The sequence below is a fragment of the Ictalurus punctatus genome, chromosome 14, assembly GCF_001660625.3.
Source record: "Ictalurus punctatus breed USDA103 chromosome 14, Coco_2.0, whole genome shotgun sequence".
Taxonomy (NCBI): Eukaryota; Metazoa; Chordata; class Actinopteri; order Siluriformes; family Ictaluridae; genus Ictalurus; species Ictalurus punctatus.
This window is the reverse complement of record NC_030429.2, coordinates 9828481-9842098: the sequence shown is the minus strand read 5'-3', so window position 1 is coordinate 9842098 and position 13618 is coordinate 9828481. Positions and strand designations below refer to the sequence as shown.

General features: G+C 37.5%; 1 protein-coding gene across 2 annotated transcripts in view; it reads left to right on the top strand.

Annotated features, from left to right (window-relative positions):
• LOC108275122 (dedicator of cytokinesis protein 2) overlaps positions 1–13618 on the top strand; it is a 131406-nt gene that overhangs the window by 2063 nt on the left and 115725 nt on the right. For both annotated transcript variants that reach the window (XM_017485726.3, XM_017485725.3), the window contains exons 2-13: positions 3586–3669; positions 4861–4901; positions 4989–5044; positions 5289–5385; positions 5570–5718; positions 8402–8537; positions 8778–8935; positions 9325–9406; positions 9565–9697; positions 11363–11438; positions 11658–11734; positions 12893–13143. In XM_017485726.3, coding sequence (XP_017341215.1) covers positions 3586–3669; positions 4861–4901; positions 4989–5044; positions 5289–5385; positions 5570–5718; positions 8402–8537; positions 8778–8935; positions 9325–9406; positions 9565–9697; positions 11363–11438; positions 11658–11734; positions 12893–13143 — 1340 coding nt within the window. The remainder of the gene's footprint in view (positions 1–3585; positions 3670–4860; positions 4902–4988; positions 5045–5288; positions 5386–5569; positions 5719–8401; positions 8538–8777; positions 8936–9324; positions 9407–9564; positions 9698–11362; positions 11439–11657; positions 11735–12892; positions 13144–13618) is intronic.

The window sequence follows — 13618 nt, the reverse complement described above, 5'->3', positions numbered from 1 at the left end:
CTATATTTTCCATAAATGTACCTAATTTCAACCAGGTATGAGGTCCGTTTCAGACTTGTCAAGGTGTTATACCTGTTTCTGTACTCAGTTCTTGGCTCCAAGCTGTGCACAATGTTTCACAGTTTGTACTTTTACATTCATAAAATTATTGCCTTATGAATTTTATTTTTCACAGATGATATGCCATAGAGGGTATGGGCCTTACTAACCTAACATACCTCTGCAAAACGCTTATGGCCTCAACCTAGGTGCTTGAGGAATGTGTTGTTTTTTTCTACTGTAACTGCGTAAAGCATACTGCTGCCAAAAAAAAGAGAAAATATTCATCTTAAATGTCTTTTTACTAGGAAGTTACATGCAGTATACCTTTGAATGTTTATTTTAAAAGCTTATTAAAGATATAACAAGTCCAATGTAAATGAGATTTAAAGACATCGTATTCACCGTTACAGGTGAATAATGCATATAAAAGGCTCAACAGATGATAACGATAAAGAAAAGTAGGATTTACTACCTTTTTTCCTGTGTGTTGATGCATCAAGGCAACACAAGGCAAGACGCAAGGCAGGTTAATGTGCATTACAAATGAAAAGGGTTTAAAAAAAAAAAAAAAGCAACTGAATTTTAAAAGAAATGATGAAATTAACAAAAAATATATATAGTTACATTAAAATACATAAATACCACACAAAGTGTAATGTGCATTAAGATAAATAAGATGTAGTTAAAAGATAAAAAGCTAGAACAGCAATGCAGTACCATCCCTGACTGCTAAAAACAAACCTAACAATTTGTCTGAGTTCTTCTAAGGTTCTCTGTGTTTTGTTTATGTTGCTTGAGCATACCTGACAGATATGTTGGCCCTAAACCATGTAGTGATTTATAGACAGTACTAGTATCTTAAAATGAATTGTGTAACATACTTGGAGACAATGTAAGATTTTAAGAATTGGAGCGATGTGATAAATTCTTTTGGTTTGAGTGAGAACTCTGGCAGCTGTGTTTTGACTCAGCTGAAGTTGTTTGATTGTATTTTTAGGATATCCGGTCAGAAGTAATCAATCCTGATTACTTACAGCTGTGACAGAGGCGAACCTAGAGTACACATTTATTTTGCCTGGGGCCTTTCTGATAAATTTATGTTGTTATTATGTCTTCATGTTACCAAGAGATATTGTTTTTGTGACCCTTAACATCTGTGGAGGAATCGCAGTAGATGTGCATTTTGAAGATTTCATTTATTGAAAATAATCGTAAGAACGAAGAAGAATGAATAAAGAAAGGGCTAAACTATGGTTGCTCAACACGGTCTCAAAAACCCTTCCTTTCCCTCTGTGAAATATGAACAATTTAATAAAATATTTCATAGGCTCCTACAGATATAATTATACAGTGTATATTTAAAAGTCAAAACATATCTAACAGAACATAGTGTTTATTTTTTTACAGCTTCATTGTGTGTTTTACAAATATAAAATCAAAGCTCAGTGAGGAAACAAAAAGTCCATCTCCAACTAATGTTAACTAAAATTAACTAACGTAACTAATTTATTGACTAACGTATTTGCTAACGTAAAGAATTGATTCACGGGAGCAAGAGACACAGTACAGGTACTTGCCAAGCGGTTCCGCCGACATTGTGCGCATCATTCCCTGTACCTATTGCATTTCAGCCCACATTGAGAATTGCTAACACTTCCGAAAACATGCTAACCCTAGCTAACTATTACCAGTTAGAACTTAGTCCTTCTTTAACCATTCTTCGGTAGAATGATTTCTTAGGATTGTTGTCTTGCTGCATGACCCACTTTCTCTTGAGGTTCAGTTCATGGACAGATGTCCTGACATCGTCTTTTAGACTTTTCTTTAATTCAGAATTCAATGTTCCATCAATGATGGCAAGTCATCCTAGCTCAGATGCAGAAAAACAGACCCAAACCATGACACTACCACTACCACACATACAGTTTCACAGATGGGAGAAGGTTCTCATGCTGGAATACAGTGTTTTCCTTTCTCCAAACATAACGCTTCTCATTTCAACCAAAAAGTTCTATTTTGATCTCATCCATCCACAAAACATTTGTCCAATAGTCATCTGGCTATGTCCATGTGTTTGTTAGAAAACTACAGAAGAACAGCAATGCTCTTTTTTTGGAAGCAGTGCCTTTCTTCTAGCATGTTCGCGTTCTAGAACCTTTGCACATTCCCAACGGGGCCATGTGTGAGCGGAGTTTGCATGTTCTCCCCGTGCTGCGGGGGTTTCCTCCGGGTACTCCGGTTTCCTCCCCCAGTCCAAAGACATGCATGGTAGGCTGATTGGCATGTCTAAAGTGTCCGTAGTGTATGAATGGGTGTGAGAGTGTGTACGTGAGTGTGCCCTGCGATGGACTGGCACCCTGTCCAGGGTGTACCCCGCCTTGTGCCCAAAGCTCCCTGGGATAGGCTCCAGGTTCCCCCGCGACCCTGAAGCAGGAGTAAGCGGTAGAAGATGGGTGGATGGATGGATGCCTTTCTTCTTGCAACCCTGCCATGCACACCATTGTTGTTCAGTGTTCTCCTGGTGGTGGACTCATGAACATTAACATTAACCAATGTGAGAGAGGCCTTCCTTAGTAGTTACCCTGGGTTCCTTTGTGACCTCGCAGGCTATTACATGTCTTGATCTTTCTTGGTCCCCACTCCTAATGAGGGTAACAATGGTTTTTGAATTTCCTCCATTTGAATGCAATCTGTCTGATGGTGGATTGGTGGAGTCCAAACTCTTTAGAAGGTTTTGTAAGCTGTTCCAGCCTGATGAGCATCATCACCTCTTTTTCGGAGGTCCAGAGAAATCTCCTTTGTTCGTGCCATGATACACTTCCATAAACATGTGTTATGTAGATCAGTCTCTGATAGATCCCTGTTAAATAAAACAGGGTGCTCACTCACACCTGATTGAAATCACCTGACTCTAAATTCACCTTCAAATTAATTGTTAATCCTAGAGGTTCACATACTTTTGCCACTCGCATATGTAATATTGGATTATTTTCCTCAATAAATAAGTATAATAATAAATATTATGCCCAAGTACAATATTTTTGTCTCATTTGTTTCATTTGGTTCTCTTTATCTAGCCTACCTTTAGGACTTGTGTGTAAATCTGATGATTTTTTTAGACCATATTTATGAAGATATATAGACAATTCTAAAGGGTTCACAAACTTTCAAGCACCACCATATGTCATAATCACGCACAGTGATATATGACATGATATAATTGTGCCAACTGTTTGCAGAGCTCAGCCTTCTTCAAAATTGCAAAATTTCAGATAATGCAATTAGATGCTAGTGGTCATGAGTGGACAAAAATGCTGAAATAAACACATTTCTGTTACTTTTTATTACTACAGTGTAGGATAAGACGCTATATGCAATTTATCAGGAGACGGCTAACATTATTTCTATCTGTAGTGACTTCTCTTAAGGGCTGTGGTTGTAGGTTTGTATTTGTAGCTTAAAGAGGCAGCTTTCTCCGAGAGACTAATTCACTTTCATATATTTAATTCACTTTCACGCTCTCTTTCTCTTTTTCTTTTTTAGTTAAGTGGAATTTTGCAGCAAAAACAGAGAAGCAGCTGTCTCTTGCTGTGGGTGAAACAGTGCACATACAGCAGACATGTGAAGGTAGGATTGTGAGGGCCCACCACATATATATTACATATTGTGACTAGGGCCCACCATATACAAAGTCTGCTAAAATTGCCCTTTTTTATATATATATATATATATATATATATGAGAACAGTTTCTCAGTTTCATATACATATATATTTTATAAGGCTTCAGTTAGGATTTTGTTGGGTAAAGCTGTAAAATTGCAATCTACAATAACTAGGTCTGAGAGAAAAATGGGATTTAATCTGAGGATGCATTGCTCCAGGCATTTCTGTTTTAAACACTGGTTGGGACCTGCATGTTTAGCATCATAAACCCATCCACTAACACCCCAAAAGAGGCTAAACATCTGACATTTTAAGGTTTTCATGCTAAATGAGCCATTACTATGAAACAGAGCAGCAAAGTGGCAGTATTAGTATGGTGTCTACTAAAATAGAAAACGAGTTGGATGGTTCCTTTTTCTCATAAGTACATAAAGAACTAGATTCACAATAACTGTCCCAATATGTCTTTTATAGGTATAATAAAAAAAAAACATATGGAGGAAAACTCGATAATAATTTTTCATATAGTAGATCACTGTGTAGAGACTAACCAAGGACAAATGAATAAAGCTACATGAACTCTGAAGTTACTCTTATTAACTACTAATGAGGTACATGCATAATAATAATCTAATGATTGTGGTAGTGCAGTATTAACTAACCATTAGCAACTCTCAAAATGGGCTCCTGGGATCCCCAAGGGTCTGTGAAGGATATCTATGGGGTCTCTGATTTAAAAAAAATAAATAAATAAAATGATACAGTACAGGAACACACAACACACTTTATATTTATGTATAATTTATTATTTATTATAGTTATTAGCCTATTTGATTGGTTACTTGAAGTAAATAGGTTTAATCCAAATCTTACTACAGTAATTCAATAACAAGTAGTTCTTTAAATAATAATAAGTTGGACCTTATGTATTTGTTGATGGAAATTTCAGGTATAAAAAGCAGCACGGGCCCTACAAATAGCCAACATATTTTTGTACAGTTTCCAATATTGAGCCTAATATTTACATTTTTGGATTATGTTGAATTAACTGTTATGTGAATTATGTTGAATTAACTGTGCTTCATGAAATTAGATAGATTTTTAAAAAAAATCCTATTTGTGGTTTTTCAATAAAAAGCTGGTGTTGTTTCAGGTTGGTATATGGGATATCTTGCCCGGAACAAAGAGAAGAAAGTAAGTGGATATTAAGTTCCTCTAGAATTTTAATAAATCATATCCTGCATCTGTTTCCCCATGTCATGTGATTTTACTGTACTACAGGGTGCCTTTCCAGCAAGCTTCATTGAGCTGAAGGAAGTTATCATTGAAAAAAGGGGGTGAGTGACTTTTTATTTTTATTCATTAGTCAGCACTTCATTATAAAGTCTGTCTTTCAGTCTCTGAGATCAGAATCAGAATCTTTTACTCACCAAGTACAAGTGTATAAGGAACTCTGTTCACAACAGAGAACACAATTTACACAACATATAATACACAGTCTGTAATACTAATACAGAATATACAATAATTTACCCAATAAAGAATTGCTTACAGCAAACATTTCTTCTGGTGTTTCTATAGAAATGAAGAGGTCGTGACCTCTGCAGACATGCCCCTGGTGAAGGAAGTTACCACCACACTGAGGGAATGGGGCAGCATCTGGAAGCAGCTATTTGTGGTACTGTGTCTTATGTGTACATGCATCTTACAGGCATGTGTGTTATGTCTGATTTGCTTCTTAATATCTAATATTAGGTCTAATATCAGTCTTTTCCGTAGTCCCTCACTCTTTATCACTGATCACGTGTAGCTCATATATTTACCTCCTGACTGACATTTACCTAATTTTTAACACTCTGCAGGTCAGTAAGAAGGAGAGTTTTAGCCAGGTGCAGGCACTGATGTGGGATTTGATGGAGTGGCGTTCTCAACTGCTCTCTGGCACGCTGCCCGGAGATGAGTTTAAGGAACTCAAACAGAAAGTCACGTCTAAAATCGACTATGGAAACAAGTACGGTATTCCTTTCATGCGCTCCTGTGTTTCTGTCTGGCTTTCTGTTTAAAGCTCATTCTCAGTGTTCATGTTCAATCTGTGCTGCATTTGATTGTGATTATTCTACAGGTTATAATGAATACAATGAAATTCACAATAAACAAATTATAGCTTTAATAGTGAATTTTGTTGACGTTAAATCTATTCTGTGCTAAGTAATACAGGCGACGTGGCCTAGCAAAAGACGAGTGCCCTGAACATTGTTTATCAAATTGTAGTATCTATATATTTCTTCCGCCACAAAATAGTCATTCTCCCACATATCATAACAATATTGTTATTGCAGAAGGGTTCCAAAATAGCTTTTGAAGTGCCTGTAAACTAGAGCCTAGTCTGAAACTTCATTAGACATCCCCTGGTGTATAATAAAGGTTTAAATTACAGATTAGTATAACAACATAGAAAGCCTATTGCTAGCTTGCTTGCTAGCAAAGTTGGATAATAGTCTAAGCATGATTGTTGATGTAATGTTACCAAATGTTGCTAGTGAGCTTGGCTTCATATTTGAAATACAATATTGTATATAATAGTTAGCCAAATGTTAGTTATCTTGCTAGTCCTTGGTTTTAATTCCATGTATAATTCTCCTGACGTTAGATAGCGTGCTGACCTAGCTATTCATATACAGTCTCCTGCAAAACTACAGATAACTACACAAATTTTTTGTTTGTTTGTTTGTTTTTTTTGCCATACACCAAAGACATTTGGGTTTGTCATCAAAAGATGGATATGAGACAAGAGTTTATGATTTCATCTTTTATTTCCTGGTATTTACATCTAGATGTGTTAAACAACATAAAACATAGAACCTTTTGTATCAGACCACGCAATTACTAGACGTGCAAAAGTATATGAATAGAGACGTAAATTAAAGTAAATAACATTTAATATTTGGTTGCTTTTCCATTGCTTACAATAACTGTACTGTATAAAGCCTGCGACTCACTGACATCACCAAATTGTAGTTGTTGTTTTTTTTGTCCAGGCTTGTACCTCAGCATCTTTCAATTGTTGTACAGGTGCATCTCAAAAAATTTGAATATTGTGGAAATGTTACTTTTTTTCCATAATTTAATTGAATAAGTTGAACTTTCATATATAATAGTGAAATATTTCAAGCTTTTTTTAAAAATCTTGATCATTATGGCTTATAGCTCATGGAAATCAAAAATCCTGAAATCCAAAAATCCAAAAATAATCTCAAAATATTAGAATAAATATATGAAAGTTCCACTTTTTGAATTAAATTTAGGGGGAAAAAATGAACTTTTCCACGATATTCAAATTTTTTGAGATGCACCTGTATGTTTCTGGCGTTTCTCCCTTCAGTCTCCTCTTCAGGAGGTCATACTAGGATTTGGTTATACAAACTACTTAGATTGTAAATCTAACCCTAACACTAGTTATCTTAGTTAATGTGCTAAATTACCATGTCCCAATTCAGTTACACATACCCACTTCCTTATTGTGTAGCAGATGTTGAAAATAGGCATTTACCTATTGAATATACCACTTCAAACAAAACCAGTTTCTATAAAATGTTTTATTTGAATTTGCTTCTTTTTTTTGCTTTAAATTTAACTTGCCCTTCCAAGTCAGATACTGATCAGCATGAATTATTATCTGTTCAGATGTCTGTCATCAGGCTGTAGTTGAAACTGAGCTATATGTGGTCTTCTAGCTTGTTTTTGGGTAATCTCCCAGTGGCCATAATGAATTAAGAGTTAGTAATAAGGCTTTTGCAGCAGTATGAGATCTGACTCAACAGAAAGCTGTTCGTGTTTGTGCAGCTCTTTCAAATTCTTACAAGTGATAAGGAGTTGTCTCTGACTGAGCAGATGTATAACTGTGTGTGTGTGTGTGTGTGTGTGTGTGTGTGTGTGTGTGTGTGTAAGTGCATAAATGTATGCATGATGCCTCCGTGTGTGAAACCACACATGTATTATGTGTGTATTAAGGGTATAACACAATCTGTATCTGTTTAGTGCTCCACATATTCTTATCTGTATTTGTACTTGCTGAAGTGGGGGTGGCCTAAACATGTTCGCGCGCATGTGTGTATGTGTGTGTGTGTGTGTGTGTGTGTGTGTGTATATAAAACGAACACTACCACTAGAAATGCCAGTGCTGTCAGCTTGGTGTGTGAATTCTGGCTCAGTCAGTTCTACATGACTCAAATTCATAATTTAACTACAGATGTGCACATGACTATTTTTTATTTTATTTTTAATCCAACTCACAAGAGTTATTATTTTTGTTTGTAGATTTTTTAATGAATTTATTTACTTCTACTTCCCACAATATAAACAAACTAGTCTAATTAGTCTAACTAAGTCTAATCTTGATCAGGCAGTTACTAAGGCTGAATGAATGAACCTTGTAAATGCATCACACAGCAGCTCATGTTAATGAAGATGGTTTCAAAGCTTGCACCCACCAGCTTCATATCTGAAGCATTAAAGTAAATCCTCCTACTCGTGAATGTGCATGTACCTGTAGATGCATGTGAGACGTAGGTTAAACTAATGATACAGTACTTAGGGTTAACCCTAACCCTAATTCTTTTTTGGGCTTATGGGTTAATTTTGCAGATTGTGTGCTCTCTGATCCTCCCCTTATTTTCTCTGTCTCCTCTGTGTAGGATTCTGGAGTTGGATCTGGTAGTGAGGGATGTAAATGGGAATATCTTGGACCCTGACAATGCCAGTGTTATTAGCTTGTTCAGAGCTCATGAGGATGCCACAGTTAAGATCAATGAACGTATCAAAGAAGAGCAGGTTAGAGAGACTTCTCCCAGTCTTTATGCATTACACTAAAGCCATTACTAATTTCTCTATTGAGTTCCAGGCCATATGATAAATGTGGCAGACTTGCCCATGTTAATGAGTTTAAACTGCAGTCACTCAAACAGCATAAAGCCCAATCAGGATTGATTGATGTGGCTGAGTCAGACAATAGTTAGAGAGACACTAATGTAAATGGCTGCACCTTATGCTTATCCTTATACACTATTACAGTCTAATGTCCAGATGGATCACTCTGGAGTCTCGGCGCGGATCCAGTCCTCTCCCACACACAGCCTCTACGTGTTCGTGCGCAATTTTGTCTGTCGCATTGGAGAAGAATCCGAGCTCTTCATGTCTCTGTATGACCCCATCAAACAAGTGATCATCAGGTGCGCATCTGATTACAACGGCATCTGCTGGTCTTCACAATACCGTCTCATTTACCACAGCTTCATCACCGCTATTGTCCTCTTCAGTGTGCATTCACAAACTGTAACTTTTAGACTATCCAAAATGGATAACTTTGTTAAGAAATCTAGATGCTTTTACGAGTATGCATATTGTAGAAAGCCCGAGCTTTACACATGCTCACACCCTGTCCCTTTGTAAACTTGTGCTACATGGCTGACATTAACTTCCTTTAGGTATCTGTGGTCTGACTATTGATCTACATTTTTTTTTACCACATATGTCTCTCTCTCTCTCTCTCTCTCTCTCTCTCTCTCTCTCTCTCTCTCTCTCTCTCTCTCTTTCTCTCTCTCTTTCTCTCGCTCTCTAGTGAGAACTATCTAATAAGGTGGGGGGATAAAGGATTTCCTAAAGATGTAGAAATGCTCAACAACCTGAAGGTGGTCTTTACTGTAAGTCAACACTAGAGGGCAACATCATACCTATTAGAGCAAGTGTACCCTAGCATAATATAAAGAACAAAGCAAAAAAAAACAAAACATACTCATATTGCCTTCCTGTACACTTTCTGTACCTGACCTCTTTACTCACTCTCTCTCTCTGTCTGTAGGATTTAGGGAACAAGGACCTGAACAGAGAGAAGATTTATCTCATATGTCAGATTGTACGTGTTGGCCGTATGGACCTGAAGGAGACTCATAAGAAATGCACACTGGGACTGCGCAGGCCGTTTGGGGTTGCAGGTACTCGGCTGGAGGCAGGATAGAGTTTATATATTGCTTAGGGGTCAGTGAATGCAGAAGGACACAGGATTAGCCAAGAAAACTCAAAAGCTTTTTTTAGGTAGCTTTCTTTGTCATTTTGGCTTTGTGTTGAGTTGAATTTAAACAGCTCTTTAACATGTTTCTGTGTTTGGAATGATGTGGACCTCACAGTGTTGGCTTGTGTCTCAGTGTGCTCCTGCATACACATGTCCATCTGAACGTCCATGTGATGCCAACAGACATGAACTAGCCCACTAACTTGAGCTAGCTATTTAAAAGACAATGTACAAAACATCACTATCACCTCTAGTCACTTCCAGTACGTGTATTTTTATAACCCCACCTGTTTTCTTTGTGTATTATCCAATCAGTGTATTTTGTTCATTAACCTCTTAAAAACCCACAAGCTAGTGTTAGCATGCTAGTCAGAATACAATGCCACAATGCTCACTCACTATATAACTCTCTATAAGTCGCCCAATATAACTGACTAGCTAAGTTCTCTTGCTAATCTACTTCAAGACAGCACTCCACAACAAAGATAAATCTGACCATTCACTAAAGAACAAAGAGATGCCTTACAAATGTCTCTAGTGAACACTGCACCATTTTAGCACAGATTTCCCAGTAAATCACTTATTCTGGGGCTCAGCGTTTAACTACTCAGTAGACTAGACTAGTTAGTAACTAGACTAGTTAGTTAAACTAGACTAGTTAGTGACTACTCACTACCGTGTCGTTGGTGAGCGGGCATGTTGTGTGAATGTTTCTGTGGTGTAAGTTTCTCAGCATGTGAGCAATTGCTGAGGCTCTCATATGTTCAAACATGTTTGATGTTCTCAGCAATGAATTGCGTAGTGTGAACCCCTCTGCAACTAGTAGCGAGTACAGCGAACACTCAGATAGTTGCCGAGCTGCAGGAGTGTGGGTACTATGCACCAAAATTAGCTGGCGACTGGGAAATTGGGGCTAAAATTGTGTAGTGTACACTAGGTTATACTTGCACCGTAAGGAAAAAGCTAAAACTCCACCACGCCTGGCCATTTTTCTCTTCCTCTTATTGAATCCTGTTTTGTTTATTCTCTCTCTCTCTCTCTCTCTCTCTCTCTCTCTCTCTCTCTCTCTCTCTCTCTCTCATTCTCTCTCTCTCCCCTGATTGGCTGCCTGGCACTGTGTAGACTTATTTCATGCCTGCTGTTGTGCTGTGGTGAAATTTGATGTATCAGAGCTGGCAAATCACGCATGCGTACAAATTTCCCGCCAATTCTGACCCATCACCCCTGACACAGCACTGACTGTGACTCACCATTACAGGAGTATCAGGGTGACTCACAGCAGCTCTGAAACATCGCATTAAAGTGTTTACTGACTCATGTTTTTTTCTTTTCTTCATTCTTAACAATAATCCTACACATTGTCAAATAAAATAAATAATAAAATTGTATATTGCAAACATCCTATAGATTAACATATGGCGTTCGTTCTTATTACATTATTAATTCTTGTTGTTTTGAAAACTCTGGCTCACTGATCCTGGCGTATAAATGAATATATTTGACATACTTTATCCTTATATAAAGTTTGGCTCTCTGAAGAGTTGCTGTTTGAGTATGAAGCAATCTATCTCTGTCGTCTCCTTCATAGTGATGGACATCAGCGACATCATCAAAGGAAAAACAGAGTGTGATGAAGAAAAGCAGTACTTTATTCCTTTTCAACCGTAAGTTATTGATTCTCTTGTTCCTCTCTCTTGCCTCATTTGAAATTTTCTCATGTCTTAGACTCTTATCGTCCAAGTCGTTTATCTTTCACTCTTCACTGCCTGTCACCTATTTAATCTACCGTCATTTATCTTGAGGAGTGACTAGTTTGGTCGTCTTTTCCTCTGAATGGCCATGTATATGCGCGCGCGTGTGTGTGTGTGTGTGTGCGTGCACAGGGTCATGGCTGAGAACGACTTCCTTCACACCCTCCTGACCAAAGTGACCACCTCCAGAGGAGACAGTGGAGGACAGGGTAAGGCTGTGATTCTTGCTTTAAAGTACATGGTGTTAAGTGGTATTATTTCTCTTTGCTACAGGTTTATTACAGCGCTGTGTCCAACATGCAATCCTCCAAACAGCGAAAGAGCATAGGTCTGGATTATAATGATCTACCTTAGGGACTCAAGAGCTGAGGTTTATAGCTTTCATTAACACCAGCTAGTGGAGGGCAGTGTGGGGAGACAGGGAATCCAGAAAACAGAAATAGTACCATGTCAGTGATGTACACTTTATATCGAGTAAAATGAGATTAGTTTTTCCTTGTGGATCTAATACAAGCCATTTGGGAGCAGAAATACGAACCATTCGATTAGGGGCAGGGGTTAGTGGTCAGAACTTTTTTTTTTACAACTTCAATTGTTTGGAATTGAACAAAATCACTCTTGCTTGTTTCACCATCTGCTTGTAAATGAGGTCCTGCACACAATTCTTCACATAAAGGTATGTTCTGTGGTTGTTTAAAAGAACAATTTGGAAACTTTCTACTTACTAGAAATGTAGTCGATCAACCAAGTTTGATGTCTTACATTTGCCTTTCTATTTACGCAGTGAGCTACAGTACATGACCAATGTTGCATACAAGTAATGGATGTCTACTGTATCTCACCCAAAACCTTTATTGTAAATATCAGCCTCAAAACAAATCCAGTTAAACAGCAATGTCACACAGTATTATTTACTGAAATTTAGAAAAATTAACAAAACTTCACTGTTTAGCTAAACACTGAAAAGTGTTTAAGGTTAACCGGCAGCCATCTTGTACAGTCATAAAGATTTTTTATGTGCAAATGAGTGATTCCATAATTAGGAAGCTTAACTATGCTATTTAAAGGAAGTACTGTATGAAAAGATGGGTGAAAAAGACTTCCAGTACTTGTTTCATCAGCCTCATAGCTGTAGTGAAAAACTAAAAAAGCAAATATTGAACACCAAGCATGTCTTTGCTCGTTTAGTAAATTCAGGGGAGTAGAAAATTGTGTAAATTCGATTTTTCACCTAATAATTTCTTGAAAATTAAATATCCAAGCTAGTTGTAGAAGAGTGCTCTACCGTTATGTTGTTTTCAAACTACTTATTTTCATATTTTGCACCTATTCAATGAATTTTTGTTGACCTGATGCTTGTCCCACAGGCCTGTGGGTGACGATGAAGGCTCTGGTCGGTGATATCGTTCAGATCCGTAAGGAATATCCCCACCTTGTTGACCGGAGCACTGTTGTGGCCCGCAAGCTGGGCTTTCCAGAGATCATCATGCCAGGAGACATCCGCAATGATATCTACCTCACCCTGCACTCAGGAGACTTCGACAAGTACAACAAAACTACACAGAAGAATGTAGAGGTCATCATGCTTGTGTGTGATGAGGAAGGCAAGGTCGTGCCGGTGAGTGGGTTCCAACTTTGACCTCTGACCTAAGGGCAAATAACCAGGCTGTGCCAGTATTTTTACTTAAACTTTTATTGACTTATCTGATGCACTGAAAACCTGTTGATGATCTTTTTCTATAGCTCAGGACAGAGCTGTCTATGATGATTAGTGCAAATCTCCTCATGGCCTATCTAATATAACCCGCTTTTAGATGTGTGCTGGGTTTGAAATGAAGCCTGCAAAATACAGTGCTATGAAAAAGTATTTGATGTAAAAATATCTTTTTCATTTGTTTTTGTGTATTTGTGTACACTATTTGTGTACTAAATAGTTTTAGATCTTCAAATGAAATACAACATAAAACAGAGGCAACCTGAGTAAACACACAATACGGTTATTATTTATTTATATTGAAGCAAAAAAAAAAAAAAAAAAAGGTTATCCAACACCTATCACCAATGTGAAAAACTAATTGCCCCCTTAAACGTAA